This window comes from Plasmodium malariae, assembly GCF_900090045.1.
Source record: "Plasmodium malariae genome assembly, chromosome: 11".
Taxonomy (NCBI): domain Eukaryota; phylum Apicomplexa; class Aconoidasida; order Haemosporida; family Plasmodiidae; genus Plasmodium; species Plasmodium malariae.
In genome coordinates, this window is record NC_041785.1 from 1321663 (window position 1) to 1346982 (window position 25320).

The 25320-nt window shown below is 25.3% G+C and overlaps 5 protein-coding genes across 5 annotated transcripts in view; 2 read left to right on the forward strand and 3 right to left on the reverse strand.

Moving 5' to 3' along the window:
• PmUG01_11035500 (HECT-domain (ubiquitin-transferase), putative) overlaps positions 1-8142 on the forward strand; it is a gene marked incomplete at both ends in the record, with an annotated part of 28665 nt that extends 20523 nt beyond the window's left edge. Inside the window, one exon of the mRNA XM_029006011.1 lies at positions 1-8142. This exon is cut by the window's left edge and continues 20523 nt beyond it. Coding sequence (XP_028862543.1) covers positions 1-8142 — 8142 coding nt within the window.
• Positions 8143-8688: 546 nt separating this feature from the next.
• On the reverse strand, positions 8689-9207 carry PTPS (6-pyruvoyltetrahydropterin synthase, putative; the record flags this gene model as incomplete). Its single annotated transcript, XM_029006012.1, has 1 exon — positions 8689-9207. One exon carries the CDS (start codon positions 9205-9207, stop codon positions 8689-8691), a length of 519 nt encoding a protein of 172 aa, XP_028862544.1.
• A 1344-nt stretch (positions 9208-10551) lies between these two features.
• POP4 (ribonuclease P protein subunit p29, putative) lies at positions 10552-12072 on the reverse strand (the record flags this gene model as incomplete). Its single annotated transcript, XM_029006013.1, has 3 exons — positions 10552-10725; positions 11066-11431; positions 11659-12072. 3 exons carry the CDS (start codon positions 12070-12072, stop codon positions 10552-10554), a joined length of 954 nt encoding a protein of 317 aa, XP_028862545.1.
• A 2549-nt stretch (positions 12073-14621) lies between these two features.
• On the forward strand, positions 14622-17780 carry ACS (acetyl-CoA synthetase, putative; the record flags this gene model as incomplete). Its single annotated transcript, XM_029006014.1, has 1 exon — positions 14622-17780. One exon carries the CDS (start codon positions 14622-14624, stop codon positions 17778-17780), a length of 3159 nt encoding a protein of 1052 aa, XP_028862546.1.
• Positions 17781-20633: 2853 nt separating this feature from the next.
• On the reverse strand, positions 20634-24116 carry PmUG01_11035900 (transportin, putative; the record flags this gene model as incomplete). Its single annotated transcript, XM_029006015.1, has 1 exon — positions 20634-24116. The coding sequence occupies one exon, from the start codon at positions 24114-24116 to the stop codon at positions 20634-20636; it is 3483 nt and encodes a 1160-aa protein (XP_028862547.1).
• Between the last annotated feature and the right edge of the window lie 1204 nt (positions 24117-25320).

A 25320-nucleotide genomic window follows, 5' to 3' on the forward strand; every position in this document is an offset into this window, starting at 1 on the left:
AATGTACAAAAAGATACATATAAAATCCAAAAAGAAAAGGATGTCAAAGATTTTAATAATGAGAATTACCCTAATTCACAAATGTATATAAATCATCCTTTTAGTTCGTTATATAATTCGAGAGCATATAATAATAATAGTTGTACACATTCTATATCTAAGGAACATAAGTGGAATAAGAGAATAAATGGCACAAACAATATAAAAACAAAGGAAAAAAAAATTAATAATGATATAAATTGTAATATTTGTAACAACAATAATTATGAGAACATTGTGGAAGATAACCAGAATGAAACTGTGACGAGAATACGAAATCATGTTAATATGATTAAGCTGTATAACTCTTTATTATTAAATGATTGTGAAAATGTTTCTTTTATTCTAAATTGTAATCCAGATTTATTAGCAAAATCAGATGAAAATAAACGAGAAATATCATTTGAACATTATGAAATGAAGCAAGAGGATTTCCCTTATGAACTTATTTCATCAATGAAAAATATAATATACGAAAAACATTTAACACCTTTGATGTTAGCTTGTCGAATAGGATGTGAGGAGTGTGTAAGAATAATAATAAGTATAGGAAAAGTCAACCCTAATAAAGCTTGTCATAAAATGGAGAAAGAAACTCCCTTAATGATAGCAGCACAATATGGGCATATTAGACTTGTATATATATTAATCTGTGTATATGGTGTACAAATAAATAAAAAAGACTCCAAGGGAAACACAGTTTTGCATAAAGTGTTGTTGAATTATGGTAATGATGAAGGAAAAGGAAATTCTACTTTAAAAATGGTTCAACTGTTACTAAAATTAGGAGCTGACATTACTATCCGAAATAAAAAAGGTGTATCTGTGGAAGAATTAGTGCAAAGAAATATGATAAAAAATAAAAAAGTGGAAAATATATTAAAAATATGGATTAAATTAACCTTAAAAAATAAAAAAAAAGAGAAAAGATATTATATTAATAAAAATATTATACCAGGTTTACTCTCGAATTGTTCGATAGTTGTTGGATTTCCTATAAACACAAATAATTTGAATAATAGATCGTCCGTAAAAATAAATTCGTTCGTTGTAGGAGGAGAACAACTGGTCACACACAAACATGGGGAAAATGTTAGAAGGTATGATGATGAGAATGATTTCTGTTGCAACTGCAACTTTGACGAGGAGGCGGAAATGGCATATAATAATAATTATTATAATATAAGTAACTGTATTAATGATAAGTATAATAATGGTAACTATAACAGTGGTCATTATAACAGTGGTCACTGTAACAGCGATAATTGTAATAGTAGTAATTATAAATATAATTATAATTACGATAATTATAATTATAGAGAATGCTTTGTGAGAAAGAAGGATGAAGAATATTTTAGTTGTGATAATTCTCCCAGAAATATTCCTGTACCCAATTTACGCAACCCAGAGAAAAGCATAAAGGAAAGAAAAAAAAAAAAAAATGAAACGGATAATATATCAAAATGTAACAATTTTAATAGTAGTTCTACCTTTTTAGAATATTCGAAGGAAAGTAATGATAAATACTCGGAATATATAAATTCATCTGAGAAGAATGATTTTACCAGAAGGAACAAAAATATGTATGGAAATAAAAATAAAACAGATTATTTTAAAGAGATAAATAACAAATTGGTGAACTATGTGGATGATACAAATATGTTATATAGAGAACGCAACTGTGCACATGACAATAATAATAATAGCTATAGTAATGATAGTACCCATAATAATACTAATATTTATAATAATAACAGTAATAATATAAAATATTTGAATGATTCAAAATATAAGGATAGCAAATTGTTCTTGCAAAAGGAGTATCTCAGTGACACAGATATATATGGAAACGAGTATGACCCTTCTGAATTAAGGAATAAAAATAAATTGGATTGTAATTTAATTAATGACAATGAAAGTAAAGATGTTCACTATATAATTATAGAGGAAAATGAGGAGGGAAATCTGAAAAATAATGCAAAAGACCAAATAAATAAAAGCCATAATATTCAATATATTTTAACAAAACAAAGGAAAAGATACAAGAATAAAAATGATATACTAAGTCATATTGTCGTTCACCCCCATGCTGATAACAATTTTTGTGATTCTAATATAGAATGTATGGATGAAGAAGAAAAAATGTACAAAAATAACATTTTAGAAAAAGAAAATAAGAATAAGGGAGAATTTTATTATAAGGATAATAATTCTCTAAAAGGGAATTTTAAAAATAAATGCTTCGTCTTTTCAAATTCAAGGAAGAATATGTTCAACTGTCAAGATGTGTATGTAAGTCTAATAGAATTTATAAATAAATCAGGAGTGTTTTCAGATATGTTTAAAAATAATGGTTATTTAGACTCTAAGAATATTCCAAAATTTGATGAATTAAAGAATGTACTAATGCAAATTAAGAATGAGGGTGATGTAGTTAAAGGATTTCAGAAGTTTTTAGAATTATTTGATTTTCTATATATGGATGAAAAATTAAAATGTTTCCTAAATATTGATCTAAGAAAACACTTAGAAAATTGTGATAGTCTAATTGATTTAGGTTATATCCTTTTAAAAGTGGACAGTTTCAGTAGCATTTTTAATAATTTTAAAATAAAATGGAGTAATAGTGTACGGGAAGAGTGGAGAAAAAGATTAATGAAAGGTATTGGTATCCTGAATGAATTTTATGATATACAATGGAATACTGATTTCTACACAGTTTTTAAATACGAAGAAGATATACTAGAATCTGCATCAGTTATTGATAATGTATTACGAAATGGAAATAATATGTTATTTTATAATAACTTAATGGACATGATAGACGACAAAACTCTTATTTTAAAGAGTATTCTTTACGATTCTCATATATTTGACGATAAATTTAAAAATATTCATTTGGAGAATTTTAATAAAGATTCTATTTTACATGATTTTTGTTCTAATAAAAATATTTTAAAAGATTATTTTTTTCTAGAAAATAATAAAAATATTATTAGCAATACCGATACAAATGAAATTACGGACAAACATAAACATTTTTTAAGTAAATATTTTATTAACAAGAATAGAAAAGGAAACAAAGAACTTTACTCTGGTTGTGATTCAGTGGAAGATGCAAATGAGCGAAAGGAAAAAAAATCCAGAAAGCAGCATACATTTGACAGATCAGCTTATAAAAGGGATTCAAAGCAGCATATACCCTTGTTCAAAATGTCTAATGATATATGTAGTAGTGGAGATGATTCAAATCATATAATTAGTAATGGAAACTATATATCAAATGGAACTATAATTGATAATTGTTCAATACACAACACATCTAATAGTAAGGGAAAAAATATGGAGAATAAGGAAAATGGTAAGAATGATGAAGTACTGTGTACGAATATGTCTAACTGTTATGTAAATAATAGCACAAACAATAATAGTAATATTAACAATGTTAGCAATGCTGGAAATATTGATCATGTTAGCAATATTGAAAATATTAGCAACAATGGAAATGTTAGCAATACTGGAAATATTAGTAATATTAGCAATATGAGTAGATATAGTAACAATTTATTCGGTAGTAAGGGAGATAGGAAAATGGAAAATGACATAACGAAGCAGGACTCCATGCGATCCATAAAGGTAGATGTTACGGTAGAGAATAATAGCAACATCAATAGTAATAACAGTAACAGCAATAAGAACAATAATAGTAATAATAAAAATATTGCTAATAATAAAAACAATATTGGTAATAATAATAGCAACAATAATAACAGTAATAGCAATAATAATAATAGTAATAGCAATAATAATAACAGTAATAGCAATAATAATAACAGTAATAGCAATAATAATAACAGTAATAGCAATAATACAAATAATAACATTAGTTGTAATAATTACACGCCAAGTAGTAAAAATAAAATCCAGTCGCCTAATGGTAGAATATCACGAAATGCACATATAATGTTTGAAAACACTTATGAAGAGAATATGTCATTAAATAATAATTTTCCATTTGAATGTTCAAATATGTTATTAAGTCAGAATCACGAGAATAATATAAATCAGTTTATGGGCGAAGAAGAACATGATAATTTAATCAATTCTAGTAGTAAATATATTTATGTTAAAAATTATAATGATGAAGGTAGTTATTTCAGTAAAGTAAATAGATATAGTAAGTACAAAGAGAAAGCACATAATTTGAAGAAAAATTGTTTTAATAAATCAGATATTGATCCTCCATTGTATACTAATAATTTGAATAGGAAATATTCTCTTGATAGAAGTTTTTGTAGGGATAGCTATGATGAACATGAAAATAATGAAAAAGATTACAGTCTAATGTGCGAAATGCATTTTACATCGTTGCCTTCAGAAAATGAAATGACGAGAGCAGAATGTAATAAAATATGGCCATATACTCTAGACACATATATTCTTCATATATATGATTTAATAAGTAGTTATATGGATTCAGATGAAAAAATAAGTTTATTTGTTTATCATGCATTTGATATGGAGAAAATAAAAAAAAAATTACCAAGTAAAACATCTCAATTATGGAAAAGAATAAATATGTCTTTAGATGATTTTATTGAAGAAATAAAAAAAGTTCATAATTTTACAATGAGAATTGTGTATCAAAATAATTTTAAAAACTATGGAATGTTTCCACCAAATTTTAAAAAATATTTTGTATTAACTGATGAATACTTAAAAAATATTACAAAAAAAAAGCTAGTTATGACTGTAGATTTTTATAAAAATAATGTTTACGAACAAAATAAATACCTTTTTTTAAAAATTATACAAGATCGCATAACTTTATTAAAAAGATTTAATACTTACTTTGAATGTTGCCTTCCAATTACAGCTGTATTATTCAATAAACCTATCATTAATTTGGAAGAGCACGGTTTGCGCACCATGGAATGTCCTTTATGCTTTTTTATGAGCAATGACAAATACTTTCCGTGGAACACACAAAAAAAACATAGAAGTGATATATACAATTGTAGCAGCTATTTATTATCGAAAGTTAAGAATGAAGCGGATAGCATCGATTCCAAGAAGGTCTCTGCTATAAGCATGAATAATAACTGTAGTAGTAGTATCAACAATAGTAGCAGTAATGGCATAAGTAATAGCAGAAATAACTGTAAATGTAATGGTATAAGTAATGACAGAAATAACTGTAGAAGTAGCTGCAGAACGAATGGTAGAAACACTAATGGGAACTGTCTTAATTATTATATGAATATGTGTAGAGACAAACTATATGACTATCCAAACGAGTTCAAGAAATTCAAAGGTTTAAAGGAGAACATAAGCAATGTAATCTGCCAAAATATAGAAGACACAGGAAATAAGTGGAACAATTTAGATCATATTGATTGTACAAAAAACAAAAAGGACAATATATCTGTAAGTGGAAATATAAGTAATTCTTTGGTGGTTGCAGCTGAGTTATTATCTAAACATAATGCATCACACAAAAGCAATAATAAAAATAGTAATAATAATAATAGAAGTAGCAATAGTAATAGTAATGGAAATAAAAATAGCGAAAGTAATGGCAATGAACACAATGGTAGTAATGGAAACGGTAATGGCAGTGGTAAACCTTTCGTGATCAGTTATACCTGCAGTAATCATAATAATAGTACACAAAATGAATTTCTTTGTGATAATTACGAGATGTTAGAAAAATCAAATGAAAATATACATTTGTATAATAGCAATGAAGGCGAACATGAAAGCTTGGAGGATCCAGTGGCAGATTGTATAAAACATTGTAAAAATATGTACTCATCTAGTAAAATGGTTTTAGCAATGGGGTCATCTGATTTACCAATACAATTATCCTCCTATTTATTTATTAAAAAAATTCTTAAACATGACACTACATTAAAATTATGGAAGGAATGTCTAAAAAATATTACTTCCTCAAGTTCAGAAAAATCGAACTTGACATTAAGAATAGATAGAGGTATGGCTGCAACAGCAAAAAATATTGCTCATACTATGTGGTATCAGAGTACGTTTTCATTATTAAGTATAGATACTCATAAACTTAGGGGGAAACCAAGAGATAGACCGTTTATGGTTGTATTTATTGGAGAAGGTGCAACGGATTTTGGTGGTCCTTTTCACGAATATCTGTCTTCACTTTCTAGGGAAGTTATGGGTAAGCTATCAGATTCACCTGATAAAAGTTTACCCGTATTTCCTTTGTGTATTCCTTGTCCTAATTACACACAAGCTATTGGTGGAAGACAAGATACGGTAATAATTAACCCTCAAATTAGTCCATATTCTATAAAGGAATTAGAATATGTTGGTGAAATAGATATTATTGATAATATGGAAAGTTATAGATGGCAGATATTGAATATATATAATTCTATTAAAGAGATAAAAAGCAAATTATATAAGTCACAAAGTAATAATTATCAAATGTATAAGGATAAAGAAGAAAATGATTTCTCGGAGGAATTTGGAAAAAGAAAGGAGGATCAAATATATATGCATTGTTCAGCAGATAAGGATCCATGTGAGAGACCTCATAATTCAACTAGTGCTAAGTATTTTAACAGTAGTAATGAAAATATGGATCATAATTATTGTGGTATGACAAGGAATAATAATTTTGTCCTCGATGAACCTATCAGTACAAAAAACAAAAAGGGTAATACTCGGACAGGAAAATGTAAGTGCAGCCAAGATGACAGTGGTATTAGCGGAAACAGTGGTATTAGCGGCAACAGTGGTAGTAACGGTAATAGCGGTAATAATAGTAATAACACGAGTAAAGAATCATTAGAGGAAAAGGCTAACTCAGGAGAGAAGAGTCAGAATGGAGGTTGTAATCCTAAAAACAAAGAGAAAGTCTACATATTCAATAATAAAAAATCTGTTACATTTGAAAAAATAGAAGAAGATAATAAGATGGATTTTCATTTAGGTAACAAATATTATAGAAGTTATGTAAGCGAAAATAATTCTACTGAGGAAAATGACATTTTTGAAGTTATTAATAATGTATCTTTGAAAACTAGAAAAGATCTTGTGGATAGAATATTAAAAAAGAGACGAAATGAAGAGAATGATAAATTGTTACGAAAGGAAATGGAAAATAAAAAAGAATGCGATAATATGAAGAAGAACAATAAAAAATATAATGATACAAACAAAAACAATATGTATGTAGAATATGATGAAAAGACTACTAAAGCAATGGAATTAGCTATGTATGAATCCTTAGGTAGAGTTATGGGTATGTGTGTTTGTATAGCATCTGCGTTAAATATATGTTTTAATCCTATAATTTGGAAAAAAATTTGTGGTATGCCTCTAGAATTACAAGATTTATGTGATTATGATTTTGTTGCTGTGGAAATGTTGAAAACATTAAAAATGCTATGTGATGAGAGAACCAACGGATGGAATGTAGAATTAAAACAGTCGCTAGGTGATATGACATTCTTAACAGAAGATTCTGGAGGTAATTCTATTGAACTGATTAGGAATGGAGTTAATGTACCAATTAACTTTGATAATTTAGAATTGTTTATTCGCTTAATGACAAGATGTAAAATGAATGAATCATCAAAAGGCATAAGATATTTATTAAAAGGATTTAGTTCGGTAATACCTTTAGGTAGATTAAGATTATTATATGAGTTTACAAATGTAGAACATATGGTTTGTGGTGAAAGAGAAATTAACTTAGATGTATTAAAAGCCCATACTTGGTCAAATGATTTAAAAATAAAGCATAAGCTCTTCACAGTATTAGAAGAATTTACCAATGAACAACTCCAATCATTTCTTAGATTTGTTTCTGGTCGCTCAAGATTACCAACAACAAAAAATGATTGGTATATGATTATTGATGTTGATAATGGTAATCATAATTTTAGTCAGATAGATCAGAGATTACCTACAGCTGTTACCTGTGGCTTTCGTTTATTGTTACCTCAATATTCCACTTTAGAAATTTTAAAAGAAAGGTTACTGTATGCAATTAAAAATTGCACAGCTATTGATTTAGACACCTTTGTTGTCCATGATCAAATGCAGTTAATGTATGAAGAGTGATTCGTTCAAGTTGTTCTTATTTGGGTGTTTTGTAGAGTAGGACATAAAGGGAAAAAAAAAAAAAAAAAAAAAAAAAAATACATAATTACGTACCTACACACTTAAATAACGATACTACTTTTATTACAATTTGTTCTTTTTTTTTTTTTTTTTTCATATTTCTTTTATATGATTTTTCTTTTTTTGTGTAATTCTAACTGCAAATATACGTATCTAAAATATTACTAATTTTACAATTGTATTAGCATTTTCAAAATATTTTTGGTGATTTAATCTATATTTCAGTTAGGTGTAGATGATTAAATAAACTTATAGAAAAAAAAAATAATAATAATAAATAAATAAAATAAAATAATTTAAAAATTTGGAACGTAGAACAATATGAAAAAACTTTAAAGGTTAGAAAAAAAATTAGAGGTTATATAACAAATTAATGTAGTTCCAAATTGGATTGTTCCAGTTCGTAAACCTTATACATACCCCACATACCCACGTACACACATATATACATATATATATACGTATCTATGCAAATGTGCCATAATTCTATATATTTTTATGAACTAAGGCTCTCTGAGTTGGCGCTTCGCTTACACTTATTTCTATGTAATTGACTTTTCTTTTTATCAAAAATGATATATCTATTTCTTCTATTATTTTATTTAAAATATACTGTGCAATTTCTTCTGTAGAAGAATGCATAATAGGTAATTTAATGCAGTCATACTGTGGGAAAGAATATACCGAATTGTCTTCACAAGTAATCTTTATATTTTTATTTTCATCTTCAATTTTTAAAACATCACTATAAACAGGTACGATGAAATGATGATCTAACTGATTACAAACGTTTCTAACTTTTTCTTTTAAAATAGAAAAATCTACAACATATCCATCTTCTTGTACATAACCTTTTACTTTTAAGGATACATTATAATTATGACCATGTAAGGTTTCTTTGAACCCTTTATATGCAATAAAGTGTGCACAGTTGAATGAAAATGAAGGTGATTCAATTATGAGTTCGGTTGTATTATTTTCTGAATTAACTGTATCTTTCTTCATTATGATATTTACTTTAAATGTTTATCTTTTTATCAATTAAATTTGCATGAATAATGAAAGAAATAAAAAATTATTACTAAAGTGAATGTCAGAAGATGTGGAAAAAAAAAAAAAAAAAAGAGCAATTGGTAATTAGGTAAAATAAAGATAAATAGTAATTCTAAAATATTCAGATTAGTTAAAAAATATATAGTTAGACTCCATTTTACATATAATTTTCTCTATAGTGAAGGCAATTGTTTAGTAAAAAAAAAAAAAATATTAAATGTTTACATATATGAGATAAAGATTTATATATGGTTATAATATAACATATTATTTTATAGAAAAACGCCTCTACATAAAGCACTAAAATATTACTACACTATTCCTCTTGGAATTAGAAGAATAAGCATATAAAACTAATAATAGTATATGCAATCATTAATGGTAAACTGATCTATATAAGAAAATAATTTTTTTTTAGTTAAAAATGATTTTTTATAAGAAGTAAATATTGCATTATATAGTGAGAATAAGTACTATATTCAATGACATTTCTAATAAAAAATATATATATATGTATATATGTATATATATACATATATAACATATATATTGTAAAAAGAAATAATAAATTGTATAAACAAAGGGAAGCAAAAAATGGTAGATAGAAAAAGAATGACATATAATGCTATTGTTTCAAATAACTGGCTTATTCATAAAAATTTAAATGTTATGTGTTATTTAAATTGATTTCCTGATTTTACAAGCAGTTAATAGTAGCATGTAAACGAATGTATGTAGAGAACTATGAATATATCATGTTTCAATTTGAAAAAAAAAAAAACAATGCTTTTTTTTATATTTAGTTCTCTAACATATTTAACAAACGAAGGGGAAATGAATAAGCATATATTATTCCATAGGAACATGGTGAATAATTAAATGGGTGTAAATTAGTATATGTATACGCATATACTTATATGCATATAGTGTACGGGTTAATTAAAACCAAAAATGCCATGAAAAATGTGAAAACATGAAGCAAATATAGCGAAAGGCTTTTTTTGATATTCAGAAATATGAAATAAAATTGAATTGGAGTAAACAATTTTATATAAAGATCACATCATGTATTCAATTAAAAAAGGTAATTCACTTAAATTACAATTAAAAAAAAATAAAAAATCATAATAGTAATAATAATAAATATAATAATGATAATAATAATAATGATAATAATATCAATGATAATAATATTAATGATAATAATATCAATGATAATAATAATAATGACAATAATAATAATGATAATAATCAACAAGGTAATGTTTGAATTTCACAAAACTAAAAATGCTCCTATTAAATAGCTCTATTCTGTAGTATTTTGTACTTCTTGGATGATTTTAAAGCTGGGTCACGCAGCAGTTGTACTCCATGTAAGTAATACTGCTTCTCCTTTATGTTTATTATAAACACTGATTTATTTTTCAGTAATATTAGTACTCTGTTCTTTGGCGTTATTATTTTAAATGACTGAAAGGGGGAAGGGGTTTGTACTTATACATGTATGTATATATATACGTGTGTATGTTTACATAGCTATATATATTATGCAAATATATGTTTATCTAGCCACCAATGCACAATTCATTGGTATCTACGCATTTGTAAGCACAATGATGCATACTACTGTGTAATATAAGATAGCGCAGTTTTATTAAAAAATCAAGGATGTTTATTTTATTATTTCATTATATTTTTAATTTATTATTATAATAAATTATATAATATAATATAATATATTTTTTATTTTATTTTAATATTTTATTTTTTATTTTTATGGTTATATATATATATATATATATGTAATTACGTTTTGCGTTTCCAAGACTATTATTCCTTTTATTCCGATGTATGTTGAACACCGCGATTTATGAATTTCAACACAAGCGCCATTCAACTCCATATCATTAATTGTGTCTAAACTTAACTCTTTGCTGTTTGTTAATTCGAGTAATTCATTTACATAAATATTCCATAATTCGTTTAATTTTCTTGCATGTTCATATGATGTATTGTTTTCTGCAGGCACGTTGTAACTAGAATATTCGTTAGATGATAAACCTACTTTTTCTATTTTTGGCTGCTGTGTTGTTTTCTTCTTATCCATATTATATGAACTATCATTTTTTAAACTTTTACTAATAAAGATTTTTGAAGGCATTTCCAAATCGAGGGTCTTAAATGAAAAGAAGAGGTTTTGTTATGAGAATGGGCTAAAACGTGCGGTGTTATGATATGCAGAATACAGGTACGTATATTAAAGACAGCTTTATGTTACGCGTGAACATACATACATACGTACATATGTGCACCTATATATATATATATATATATATTTACAAATACGACAATACGACAATACGACCACACGACCATAGTTGTATCAGTCAATTTGTTTATTACCTTGTCCAATTCACTATCAACCGAAGAGGAGTAATCTCTCGGCTTTTTGCTAAGAAAAGGATGATTGGTAAACTTATTTTCTTTACCCCTACTACAGTTTCTGCAGTTTTGATTTACATTATTGGAATTGATATTGTTAGGGACGTATATATTAATATTACTCTTTGATTCCGTAACGTTTGCATTCGAATTTTTATTTAATGAGAAAGATGGTGATATGTTCTTACCATATAAGCTTAACTTAAGATTTTTACTACATTTGTCATCTTGTTTATTGGACTTCTTATAATATATATTATTTGAACTTTTTTCATTTTTTCTGTGCAAATTCTTGCCTTGTGAATAATAATTTATATGTTTATTGTCATCTGTTTTTCGTTTTTTATTAATTTCAGTTGATGTGTTTTCTCCCATTTTTGGCTTCTAAGTATTTCATTATTGTATTAATAGGCGAAAATATGTGTTAGAAAAAATTGGTACCTCCCAAATACTTTAACTAATATCCACAAAAATATGTTATATATATGTGTACGTCTATGCGTATATTTCTATGTTTATATATATATGTATATATGCATATGTATTTATTCATATATGTTTGCTTTATTTCAAACATCCCCTTTTTCGGAATCTATGAAACTAAAAATGTGTTAATATAATATTAATGTCTTACTCCTTTTATTACCTTTTATATATTATATTCACTTTAGTTAAGTTTTCAATATTCCTATTACGTTCTATTATTATAGTCAGAAGTTGGTGTAAATGTTGGATAGTATTATAATTTAATTAATTCATAGTTTAATTTTTTAATTATAAATTTTCAAAATTCTACTTCATAACATGAGTGTTAGTATTCATGTAATTAAAAAAACGAATGGCATATATCAAACAATAACGTGTTTTTAGTAATATATATTTCTTTCAGATGCGATGAGACAAAATTATATTACTAAAGAAACAGCTAAAAGATGTTTAAATAATAAAAAAAGAAAAAAAATGATAAATAAAAATATACAGCAAAATCCTAACGATGTTATTTTGACCCATTTGGCAAGAACTACACAAGAGGAGCAACTATCCATAAATGTATTTTACCTATACATTTACATGTACTTACAAAAAGAAGGCATAGTTTTCGATCGGCACTTTTGCCTAAAAAACGCATTTCAGAAACTCTCAACTATTTATATCAAATACTACTATGTGCTAAATCTATATTTTAATACTAACGGTTTTCCTTTACATTATATGAAAAATCCTACATATAATGTCCATATAACAAATATGGTAAAATACAGTCAAAATGGCTAAAGAATCTATTGTTAATTTTTGTTTTATATATATATATGAATGTATACACACACGGTTTATCATCATCATAATACACTAATACATTTGTATCAACAAGTACCTATATGTACAAATGTATATGGGTGTATGTATGAATATATATACATATATATCATTGAAAACTATTACAATATACTAATGTGATACCATTGAAACGTAACTACTTATATAACGTAATGTACTTTAAATCTAATATGTAAAAGCTTTTTATTATACATAAAAATGTACTATTTAATTTGATTTCTTTTATTTGTTTTATTCGTTTTATTTGTTTTATTCGTTTTATTTGTTTTATTTGTTTTATTCGTTTTATTTGTTTTATTCGTTTTATTCATTTTATTTGTTTTATTTGATTCATTCGTTTTATTCATTTTATTTGTTTTATTTGATTTATTCGTTCTATTTGTATTATTCGTTTTATTTGTATTATCTCTCTTATTTATTTTATTTTATATTTTCAAACGGATGGGTATAAAAGTTTTATTTCCCATATAACCATAATATAATAACAAAAAAAAAAAAAAAAAAAAAAAAAAAAAAAAAAAAAAAAAAAAAAAAAAAAAAAAAAAAAAAAAAAAAAAAAAAAAAAGAAAAAAAAAAAAGGAAATGAAAGGAAATAAAACACAAATGGACCAAGTATACATATTATTTAGTGAATGATTAAGTTGTATTCATTGATTCATTAAAGCGAAATATTGGTATTATTAATAAACTACGACTGTTCAAATATAAACATATATGCTATTAATATCTCATATACGAAGATAAAATGAAGTATAAAAAGCTGTTTTAATAGTGCTTAGTATAAGAGTAACAAAAAATCATATAAATGTTCATTTGTGCTCTTGGCATATAATTACATACTTAAATAGGTATATATATAAAATACATGTACAAATAAATACTTGTAAACATATACATATAATGTTATATATGTAGTACCTTATATAATATATATTATTTTGTGCTTTTCATTCTGCCTGTAACGGCTTACCATTGCTGCATACAATTGCTGTGAGGTCTTTTAATTTATCTTAATGCGCTATGGGATTATACGCAATATGCGATTTAGTAGTCAATTTATACGTAATTATGTATGCATACCTATAAATAAATATATATATACGTTCATACATAAATATTCATTCATATATATATATATAATATATATATGAGTATATAATGTTCCACATTCATGTATTTTACTTTTTTAATTATATTATTTTTATTTTTTAAATTTAGCAGTTTATATGTTATATGTTATATTTTATTTATAATTATTTTTTCTTTAAATTTATATATATATATGGAAGTAAATAAATAGAGATTCTGAATAGTACATGCAAGCGTACATATATATAATATATATATATTCATATACATGTTCATGCGTATATATAATATATATTTACGTATGTACATGTATCATTATACATAAATTTATTACAAGCCTTAAGAATTTAAATTGTAGAGACTTTTTAACAAAATAGAATTATAAAAAGGGAAATAAGGCTTAAGAAAAGCCCATAAAAAAAGAGGGGAGTAAGATAAAAAAAGAAAGAAAAGAAAAAGAAAATAGAGCTTGTAAAAAGCAATTTTTGTCATACATAATGAATAACACAGAAAGCTGTGGAATCCTATCTAAGATTGACTCAGGACAACTTAATGTTATTGATATTGATCAAAGTATTTTTCTTAATAAACACTGTTACCCAGTTAATGAATTTTATGGAGAAGATGATAATGAGACGAGTACAAATAATCAGTTAAAAAATGTAAAAATATATAAAGAAATGTATGAAGAAAGTATTAATAATCCGGAAATGTTTTGGGGGAACATTGCTAAAAGTAGTTTAAGATGGTCTAAGGTGTTCACTAAAGTATATATTGGCAATTTTAAAAAGGGTAATGTTAGTTGGTTTATTAATGGAAAAATTAATGCATGTGAAAATTGTGTTGACAGATGGGTAGAAAAACATCCTAATAAAACTGCTATAATATGGGAAAAGGATACTCCAAATGATTATAAAAAAATTAGTTATCAAAAATTATTAGAAAAAACATGTAAAGTGGCTAATTTACTAAAAATGTATGGTGTTAAAAAACAAGATACTGTAACTATTTATTTACCTATGATTCCAGAATTAGTGTATTCCATGTTAGCATGTGCTAGAATAGGTGCTATACACAATGTTGTATTTGCAGGGTATTTTTCTGGTAGCTTATGTGATAGAATTTTAGATTCAAGATCTACTATTCTAATTACATGTGATTTTGGCATTAGAGGGGGTAAATTAACCAAATTAAAACAAATTGCTGATGGAGCTATGGATATGTGTGGTACTATAAAAACTTGTATTGTTTTCAAAAATAAAACAAATATTAATGATATTAGTATATATAATAAAACGTCAATGCAAAATCATTTTTATCATTCAAATAGTATTGATTCTCCATCAACTATATTAATTGATAAAAATAATGAGAACAGAGATGATTATGACAACAGCTGTATTGACAAAAATTGTACTAAAAGAAAGGGTGCTGAGATAAGTGCTCCAACTCACAATGAAAACATATATGGCAATATATGCAAAAATACCAATGATAGTTCAAATAGTAAAATTAACTTAAAAACCAACAATGTAAGTAGTTATACCCTAAATGATAATACACAAAATTGCATAAAGGACGAGAGTTCAGCATATGTTTATGCAATGGATAAAAGTGATCACAATGCAAATTGTAACGGCGACAATAATATAAATATCAGTATTAGCGAAAGTGACAAGGATAAGAGTTGCAGTAATAATCCCATTGATAACAATATCAGTCTTAATTGCAATTATAACTGTAACGACAACACAAATAATATTAATTATAATAGTAATAGTAATAATAATATTAGTAGTAATAATATTAGTAGTAGTAGTAATAATATAAGTAGCAACAATATAAGTAGCAACAATATAAGTAGCAACAATATAAGTAGCAACAATATAAGTAGCAACAATATAAGTAGTAATAATATTACAAGTAGTAATTATATAAGTGGTAATAATAATAATACCCCAAAAAAGGTAGTACACACATTACATAAAAAGATTTTTAAAAATAACAATTTAAATAAGAAATTTTCAAGTGTAGAAAAAATACAATGTAACAAAGTGGACAATGATGATCACAATACAATTTATGAAAACGATGAAGCAAATAGGAGGGGTTATCCAACCATGAATGGAAAAGAATCACGTTATTGTAAGAACAATATCGAATTGAAGAACAATTTGTTGGGTATATCGAAAAATACCAAAAATGAAAAAGAGGCATATAATGGAAACGAAAATAGAAGGAGTAATTTCGATGAAAATATATGTACACTAAAAGAAGGTCGTGATATAGATGGTTCATCATTAATGAAAAATATGAGATCATATTGTCCCATAGAATATGTAGATAGTGAAGATTTTTTATGTTTATTATATACTTCAGGTTCTACAGGGAAACCAAAAGGTGTAGCACACACTACAGCTGGTTATTTAATATATGCATATACAACATGTAAATATATTTTTGATGTTAAGGATGATGATATATTTGGGTGTGTTGCAGACATAGGATGGGTAACAGGTCATAGTTATGTTTTATATGGACCTTTATTAAACGGAATAACTACTGTCTTATTTTCATCTATACCAACTTACCCTGATTGTGGTAGATATTGGAATTTAATACAAACACATAAAGTAACACAGTTTTATACAGCCCCAACAGCACTTCGAGCTTTGATGAAACATGGGGACCATTTTGTTGAAAAATATGATTTATCCTCCTGTCGAATATTAGGTAGTGTAGGTGAACCTATTAATCCAGAAACATGGAGATGGTATTATAATGTAATTGGTAAAAAAAAGTGTGTTATTGTTGATACCTATTGGCAAACAGAGACAGGTGGTATTGTAATTGCACCGATACCGAACTTATTTAAAATGAAACCAGGGTGTGCGACGCTACCATTTTTTGGTGTTGAATTAGAAATTCTAGATTCAAACACGTTAGAACCAGTAAAAGGTACGAATGTTTGTGGTTTATTATGTATTAAGAGTCCATGGCCTGGTATGTTAAGAACAGTATTTGGAAATCATAATAGATTAATTAAAACTTATTTTTCCATGTGTCCTAATTACTATTTCACCGGGGATGGTGCGTATAGAGATGAAGATGGGTATTATTGGATATCAGGTAGAATTGATGATACGTTAAATGTATCAGGTCATAGGTTAGGAGCGGCAGAAATTGAACATGCATTAGTTCAACACTTCTGTATTGCCGAGGCAGCTGTTGTTTCTTTTCATCATAATGTTAAGGGGGAAGGTATTTTATGTTTTGTTGTTAAAAAAAAAGGGGAGTTAAGAAATTATATGGAACAAAATGTTGATACTAAAAATAATGTTCTTTTGACATCCACTACTGCTAATATAAAAGACATGGAAGAATTAAAAAAAAATTATACAGATGATAAAATAATAGATGAATTAAAATTGTATGTTAGACAAGTTATAGGACCTATTGCTACTCCAGATATTATTTGTATTGTCCCTGACTTACCTAAAACAAGAAGTGGAAAAATTGTTAGGAGAATACTAAGAGCTATAGCTAACGGATTAAAGGATTTTGGTGATATTACAACTGTTTCAAATTATGAAATTATTGATATTATTAGCCATAAATTTAAGGAATGCAAAGAAAAGGGTCAAACGGGATCGTAAAGCTATCAGCATATGCAAAACTATATTTGCTTCATTGCTTTCGCTCTTTCTCTACGTATTTCGTTCTCGGCTTTGCCATCCTTTATTCATTTTATTATATTAATTCATCACTTATTTTATTCTATTACTTTACTGTATTACTTTATTTTATTTTATTACATTATTTTATCACCTTATTGTATTACTTTATTTTATTACTTTATTTTATTGTTTATTTATTTTTTTTTATATAAGCAATTTTAAAGAGCTGCAAAATTTTTTACCTGTTCCACATTGTTATGTGCACATTTTAACGCGTGCTGATATAATGAGAACATATCAGTCAATTTAGCAAAAACTCTGAGGGTGTATAACCTTTGGGACGTTTGCCTCTAAGTGTTATTACTTCATTTTGTTTATGCATCTATGTAAGCATCCACACATGTGTGTCTTCTGTGTGTACGTATATATGTATTCATAAATATACGTATATTTATATCAGTGAGAATAATATATAGTTACACATATTTAATAATTTGTCTTTATGCTAAGAGACAATGTACATTTGTTCACAACATAACAAAACAGTTGGGCATAAATATATTATGTAATATATACAGTTATTTTATCATTTAGTTTTTAAGTATTGTGTGCATAATCTGATTATTTTTTATGCACTTTTGTGTGTATATATATATATATACAGATAATTATGCCTTTGTTATTTTAGTGAATTTTATTATACTTTTTACATATTACGTTCTACATTTTATGTTCTACATTTTACATTTTACGTTTTACATTTAGGTATTATATATTATGTTTTACATTTTTCATTTATTCTTCTTACGTATTTGTTAATATTGTGCTATTTTAGTTATCATTTGAGCTTCATGTCAAAAAGATGCTGTTATAAGTATATATTTTTAGTTGCGTTATATACATTAGGATTAATAATAATTTGTTTACATATATTATGTATATATACACGTGCATAAAGCTATATATATGTAAATTTTGGGAGTAAGTGTAAATTGGGGAAAAATTAGGGTAGTATATATAAAATTTTTATATTATATATTTTTATGCACCCCTTAGATTTGTGGTATTTATAAAGGCAAATTGTATAGACTGATTCTGCGGAAAACTTTTATTTTCATTCCTTTTGTTATGTCCATTCCTTTTTTTCATTGTATACTTGTGTATGCTAATTATAGTATAATTTATGAAATGTTCAGTCATTGTTAAATAACTTTTTTTTAAAAAACGTGATAATACTTAATACACAATCGTGTACATATATTTGTACAAACCAAAATTTTAAAGGTTATGCACTTTTATTGAGGATGTATTATGTTATAGACACTTGTTAGTAAGAAGTAGCTATACAATTAAAGTAGTATATTGTATAGCAAAATAATTAGTAGTATGCTGTATAGCAAAAAAATTTAGAGTAATATAAAATATCTATGGTAATGTGGACAAAATAAAAAAAAGTATCCAGATTTATTATCAGGTGCTTCAGTCAATTGGCAAAAATGCGAATTATTTATGCGGTATATATAAATACATACGCATGTTCAAAAACATATATTATTCAGTGTTTTATTCTTATTAAAATTGCTACTACACAATACAAGATAAACAAATCAAAACAAAGCAAAACATAGAAATAGAGAAAATGGGAACGCCATTTCATCTTAAAAAAAAATTGTCTTTTTGAGGAAAGCATATTTTTCTTTTAACATAATTATAGCTTCCCTATATACATAATATACATATATATTTACGTATGTACATATGAATATTTATCCCTTTTTTCCCTTCTTTTTTATGTTTTTAAAAAAAAAGAAAAGAAATGCAATTTGAGAAATGCTGAACAAAGGACAGGAAATATCTCGTATTAATGATGGCAAAAAAAAAAGAAAAATTTTTCTTGTAAGATTAATATTTCCACCTATTATATTTGCTTCTAATATTAACTATTATCGTATGTTCAAAATGAATACTACAACATTAAAAAAAAAAAAAAAAAAAAAAATTTTTAATTAAAATTTATTATTCTATTTAAAAAATGCTTATTTTTTTTCTTTATACTGCTTATATATTTTCAAATTATACACTTTATATATTCTATTTCTTTAAAATTTATTATTTGCTTTTACATTTTTTCGTACATACAATATTTGTATATTTTCACGTACATATATATACAATTTTGATATAAATGGAATATATATTTTTTACAAAACTGTTTTATAAATGGAGCATACATGTAAATGTACAATGAAACAGATATTTATGTATTTGGGAATATATGTATGTATAAGGACATATATATAAGTAGGGTGACACATATGTACGTATAGGAATACATATATATAAGAACATAAATATTTCCACAAGCACAAATATATATGTATGGATATACAGACACACATAGTACAGTGGTGTAAATATATATATATATATATTTGAATATGTTGATATATGTATGGAAAATGGGCAGATATATGTATGTACTAATATAAAATAAGCAGCATTTGATTATTAAAAGGAACGTCCATAATTACAAATATAAATTAACTACATAAATTTTCTCTTAATTTTTAATTTTTTTAACCATATCTGATATTTCGTTAATTTTGTACCACAAGTATGCATATATATACATATATATGCACATAAAAATGGAAGATATGTTTGAGCTTATAATTATTTCTGTTATTTGGTGCTGTGTCAATTTTTCGAACAGCCTATAAGTATCTTCATATATAAATAACTATTATATATATATATATATATATATATATATATATACGTGTATATATGTATGTATGCATGTGTACACTCACAAAGGCACATAACTCTACATCATAAATTAAACCTCGTGTTTAAGTCGTTCAGCATGTCGTTTGGTATGGGGGACGAAAGAGAGTCATTCGTTGGGTTATAGATTTCTTTCCAGTGATTGGGGTATTTTTGCTTCATGTTTGATAGAAATTGGTGAAAAAAAATATTAATATTTTGAGATACATATTTATACTTCAATATTATATAAACAATATCTTTCAAATTTTCTGCAGCAATATCTAGATTTAAATATAAGGTTTCTAAAATTGCCTTCAGAGAGCTAATTTTTTCATTTTCTTGTGTACCATGTGACATAATTTTTAACCATGTTTTTAAAAATTGAGGGAAATAAAAAATAATTTTTTTAGGATACGTAGCTGATAACCTACCTAGGGATATACATATATTTTGTAACAAGCATCCATGATATTTGGAATTCTGACAAATATAAATAAGTTGTTTTATTATTTCATCTACATACATTTCCATGTATTGAGGATTAATGTGTATACTAATTTCTCCTATGGCCCAACTAGCGTTATTAGAAACGGGGGTCGAAGGATGAGTAATATGTGCAATAAGATATGGTATGATGTCGTTTAAATAAGGTATTAAATACTGGGTACAAAATCTTGAAATATCTCCTATTAATGCAAAATTTGATTGTAAAATTCCAAAATTTAGGAAAAGTTTTGCTAATTCTGTATATTCATTTTCTTTACTTACTATTATTCCATTGGTGATTGATGATGAAGTATTATTGTTGTTATTGTTACTATTATTTAAATTTAACATTTTATTATAACCATGATTAATTATCATCTTATTATTTAGAGAATCAAATTTTATATTTTCTAATTTTAAACAATATCTATGAACTAATGGTATAAAATTATATTCATCTTCACTTAAAATGTTTAAAATATTAGAATTTATAACACTTAAAATTCTTGATAATAAATCAAAACTACATTCTATTAAATCCTTTTTCTTAGACGGAGATATAGAATCTATATCTTTTAAACTAGTAAAATAATCTTCATTTGATATTTTATAATATGTTAATAATTCACTAGCTGTGTCCGAAATATTATTTCTATTCAACATAAACGAATTGGTACTACCTGATTTTTTCGTATAATAATATTTTATTTCTTCCTCTAAATCTATGTATAATAAAACCAAAAATTTAATACATGTTCTTATAACACTTTTTGCATATTTTAAAAATTCCTTTCCATATGCACTAGTAATACATGACATACATTCCATTAAAGCTATAATATATGGGCTACTGATACGAATGTTATCCCATTTTAATAAAATCGAATTAACAATTTGATGAGCTAACTCATTGTTCTCTTTTACAATATTGACACTATCAATTAACGTTCCGACTACATCAAATAAAATAAAATAATTTTTCGCTTGATATATCTGAAACGCTTGTTGAATCGTGTGAACAATTTCATGCAAATAATTATTAAGTAATTCTAAAGCATCTTCCTCAAGATTAGCAAAAGAGGAACAAGCTGCTTCTTGTACTCGTTTATTACTATCTAAAATTCTTTTTAATAAATTTAACAAAACTGGTTCAAACCATTTATCACAATTATCCGGGTGACATATCCAAGACGAAAATCTTGTAACACACCAACAGGATATACTTCTTGCTAATGGCTTCTCATCATTTAGTAATTTGATTAAATATTCCAACACTTTAGGTATAAATGGAGATAAGCTATACATACAACCTTTTGCAATAGCACCTAGGGTTAGCACCGCACTTTCCCTGATGTTCCATTTATCACTCATTAATTTTTCTTCAATATGTGGTAAAATAAATTCTAGTATCTCATCATTATATACATTGGATAAGTAGTCAAGACATAATGCAGCTCCTTTCCGAACAGTCCAATCATTTCCCCATGTTCTAGAAGTCAAATCATCATTTTTTTCATCATCGCTAAAATCATCATACGTGTTACTATTCTTATTATCAAATCCCATATCCGTAATGTTGTCCATATTGTTGCTATTCACATTGCTGCTATTGCTGTTGTTAACACTGCTATTATTGTTCATTTTATTTATCTTCAATTCATCCTGACCAATGTCATCATTTTTATTACTATTATTATTATTATATAATTCCGGGGAAATGTCTTGTATTAAATCAGGTATATTTGCATTGTCATTTTGAAAATGTGATTCGTCCATAGTTAAATAATCCCATTTGGTATAAACCGTATTATCAACGAGTATTTTACATAAATAGGGTAAATAGCTCTTTAATATTTTCAAAGCTTCATTTCTTAACTCGTTAATATTTTTATACACATTTTCATCAATAAAACTATCTGACTTGCTCAAAAAATCGATTGATTTATTAGTGTTATTCATATTAGTGTTCATACTACTACTATTATTATTATTATTATTAATGTTATTATTATTATTACTGTTATTGTTATTATTATTATTATTATTATTACTATTATTATTATTATTACTATTATTATGATTATTATGATTATTATGATTATTATGATTATTATTATAATTTGAATAGGCAATATAGCTCCTATCTTTTATAAATACGGGCCAAAACTCTAATGCTTCTAGTTGAACTTTTCTATCTGATGAATTGGTTGCATTAACCATAAATTGAATAATCGCGTCTAAGTTAGTAAATATAGATGCATACCTAGAGTCTGTAATAATGGTCATACAAGTAACTACAATTTTTAATATTTGCGTATCTTCTTCTGAAGCTAGATATCCTAAGCATTCCCATAATTGAGGAAAATATTCATTAAAAACACCATTTGTAGTAAAACATGATGATGTTATAAATAAATCAAGACACTCAGCAGCATATTTTTTTTTTATACTTTTTTCTTGTGGTGTGCAAAATGAAAATAATTTCTGTAATAATTGTGTTTTGCAAAATTGAAAAAAAAGAGAATCAGCACTTTTTCTATTCATTAATTCATCTTCTATTATAATTATAATTGCACGAAATGCTCCATCAACTACATCATTATTTCCACGTTCTATTAACAGTAATAAATTATATAACGCTTCGGGCCACTTATCTATTCCTTCATACTTGGTCAGAATTGTTGTTATAACAGATCCAGATGTGTTTCTTATTTCTTTTACCTCATCTTCAACTAATTTGAAAATTTCATTCTTTATTATTTTTAAAATATCAATTGTTAAAAATTTATTTTTCGAATTTATATAATTTTTTAATAATAACCCTCCTACTTGCCTAACATCATTTTTTTCTTGTTTGTTCATAAATATATGTAATAAATATAACGCAGCATCTGATACATTTTCATTTAAATCTTTTAAAACTTTGGTTACTTCAATCTGAACGTTGTTATTTGAACTGTTACATGAGGATGTTAATGCCTCATTAATTGTTTTGTATATTTTCTCATTCGGCTTCCATTCCATGTACGAGTTACTATTTTCATAACAGCTGTTATGCATTTTCTTGCATTCACATGTACATAGATATATGTATAAATATATGTGTATACATAATATATATATACATATACGTATATATATATATATACTTAAAGTTACAGTTACAGTTACATATAAACTTGAGCTTTCACCTTTCAATAATAAGAGTAACAAAAATAATATATAACAAATATATAAATTATGATTAGGTGAAATTGTAAAATTATGGTAAATTTTCACAATATTCTGAAAAAACAAGCATACACGAATAAACCATAGATGAGCAAGAGGTGTTTTAATTAAATTAAAAATCTAATTATAATAGTACATATATATACATAATATATTTAAAACATGAAATTTGGTCACATATATGTACGTATATATATATATATATACATATATTATATATACATGTATAAATATATGCAAAGGCAATTTTTTTTAACTTTTTTATGTTTTTGAGCAAATATGGTTAAATATAAACACAAATTTAAAAATTACATCTGAAAAATATATAAGAAAAGTACACGTTTTTGGATATATACATTTATTTATATATAAGCATGTATTCCTATATTTTTATCTTTTCATAAATTAATATATACATTCACATACAGATAAATTTTACATAAAAATGAACATTATATATAATTAACACATATAAATTCTATAAAATTATATATATATACATATAAATATATACAAATAAATATGTATAATATATAAAGGCAAAAACGTATATCAATGTATATATATATATATAATATATATATATACATAAATAAATAAGAATGTATGTATGTATGTATTTATGTATGTATGTATGTAAATTTGTACAAATAAATACCTTCGTATTTAAATGTGTTTATGAAAAATTTAATTAATATTTAATATTGTAAAAAAAATATATATTAAAAAATTAAAATGAGGAGTATATATAAACATAATGGTATGAAATTTTATCAAATTAATTTAGAATAAATTATGTGGGTTTATATATTCATGAGAAGAAAGTTCAACAGTAAAACATAAATATAACATGCGTCATATGAAAAAAATGTATATATTTTTTAGTATATGTAAATATATATTTATATAATTATTTATGTATTATAATATGTAATTATATATAAGAATATAAACATATATACAGCATATCATGTATACATTTCTGCTAACCGGTTTAAAGTCCAAATAGAAGCATAAAAATGAGTAAATATAT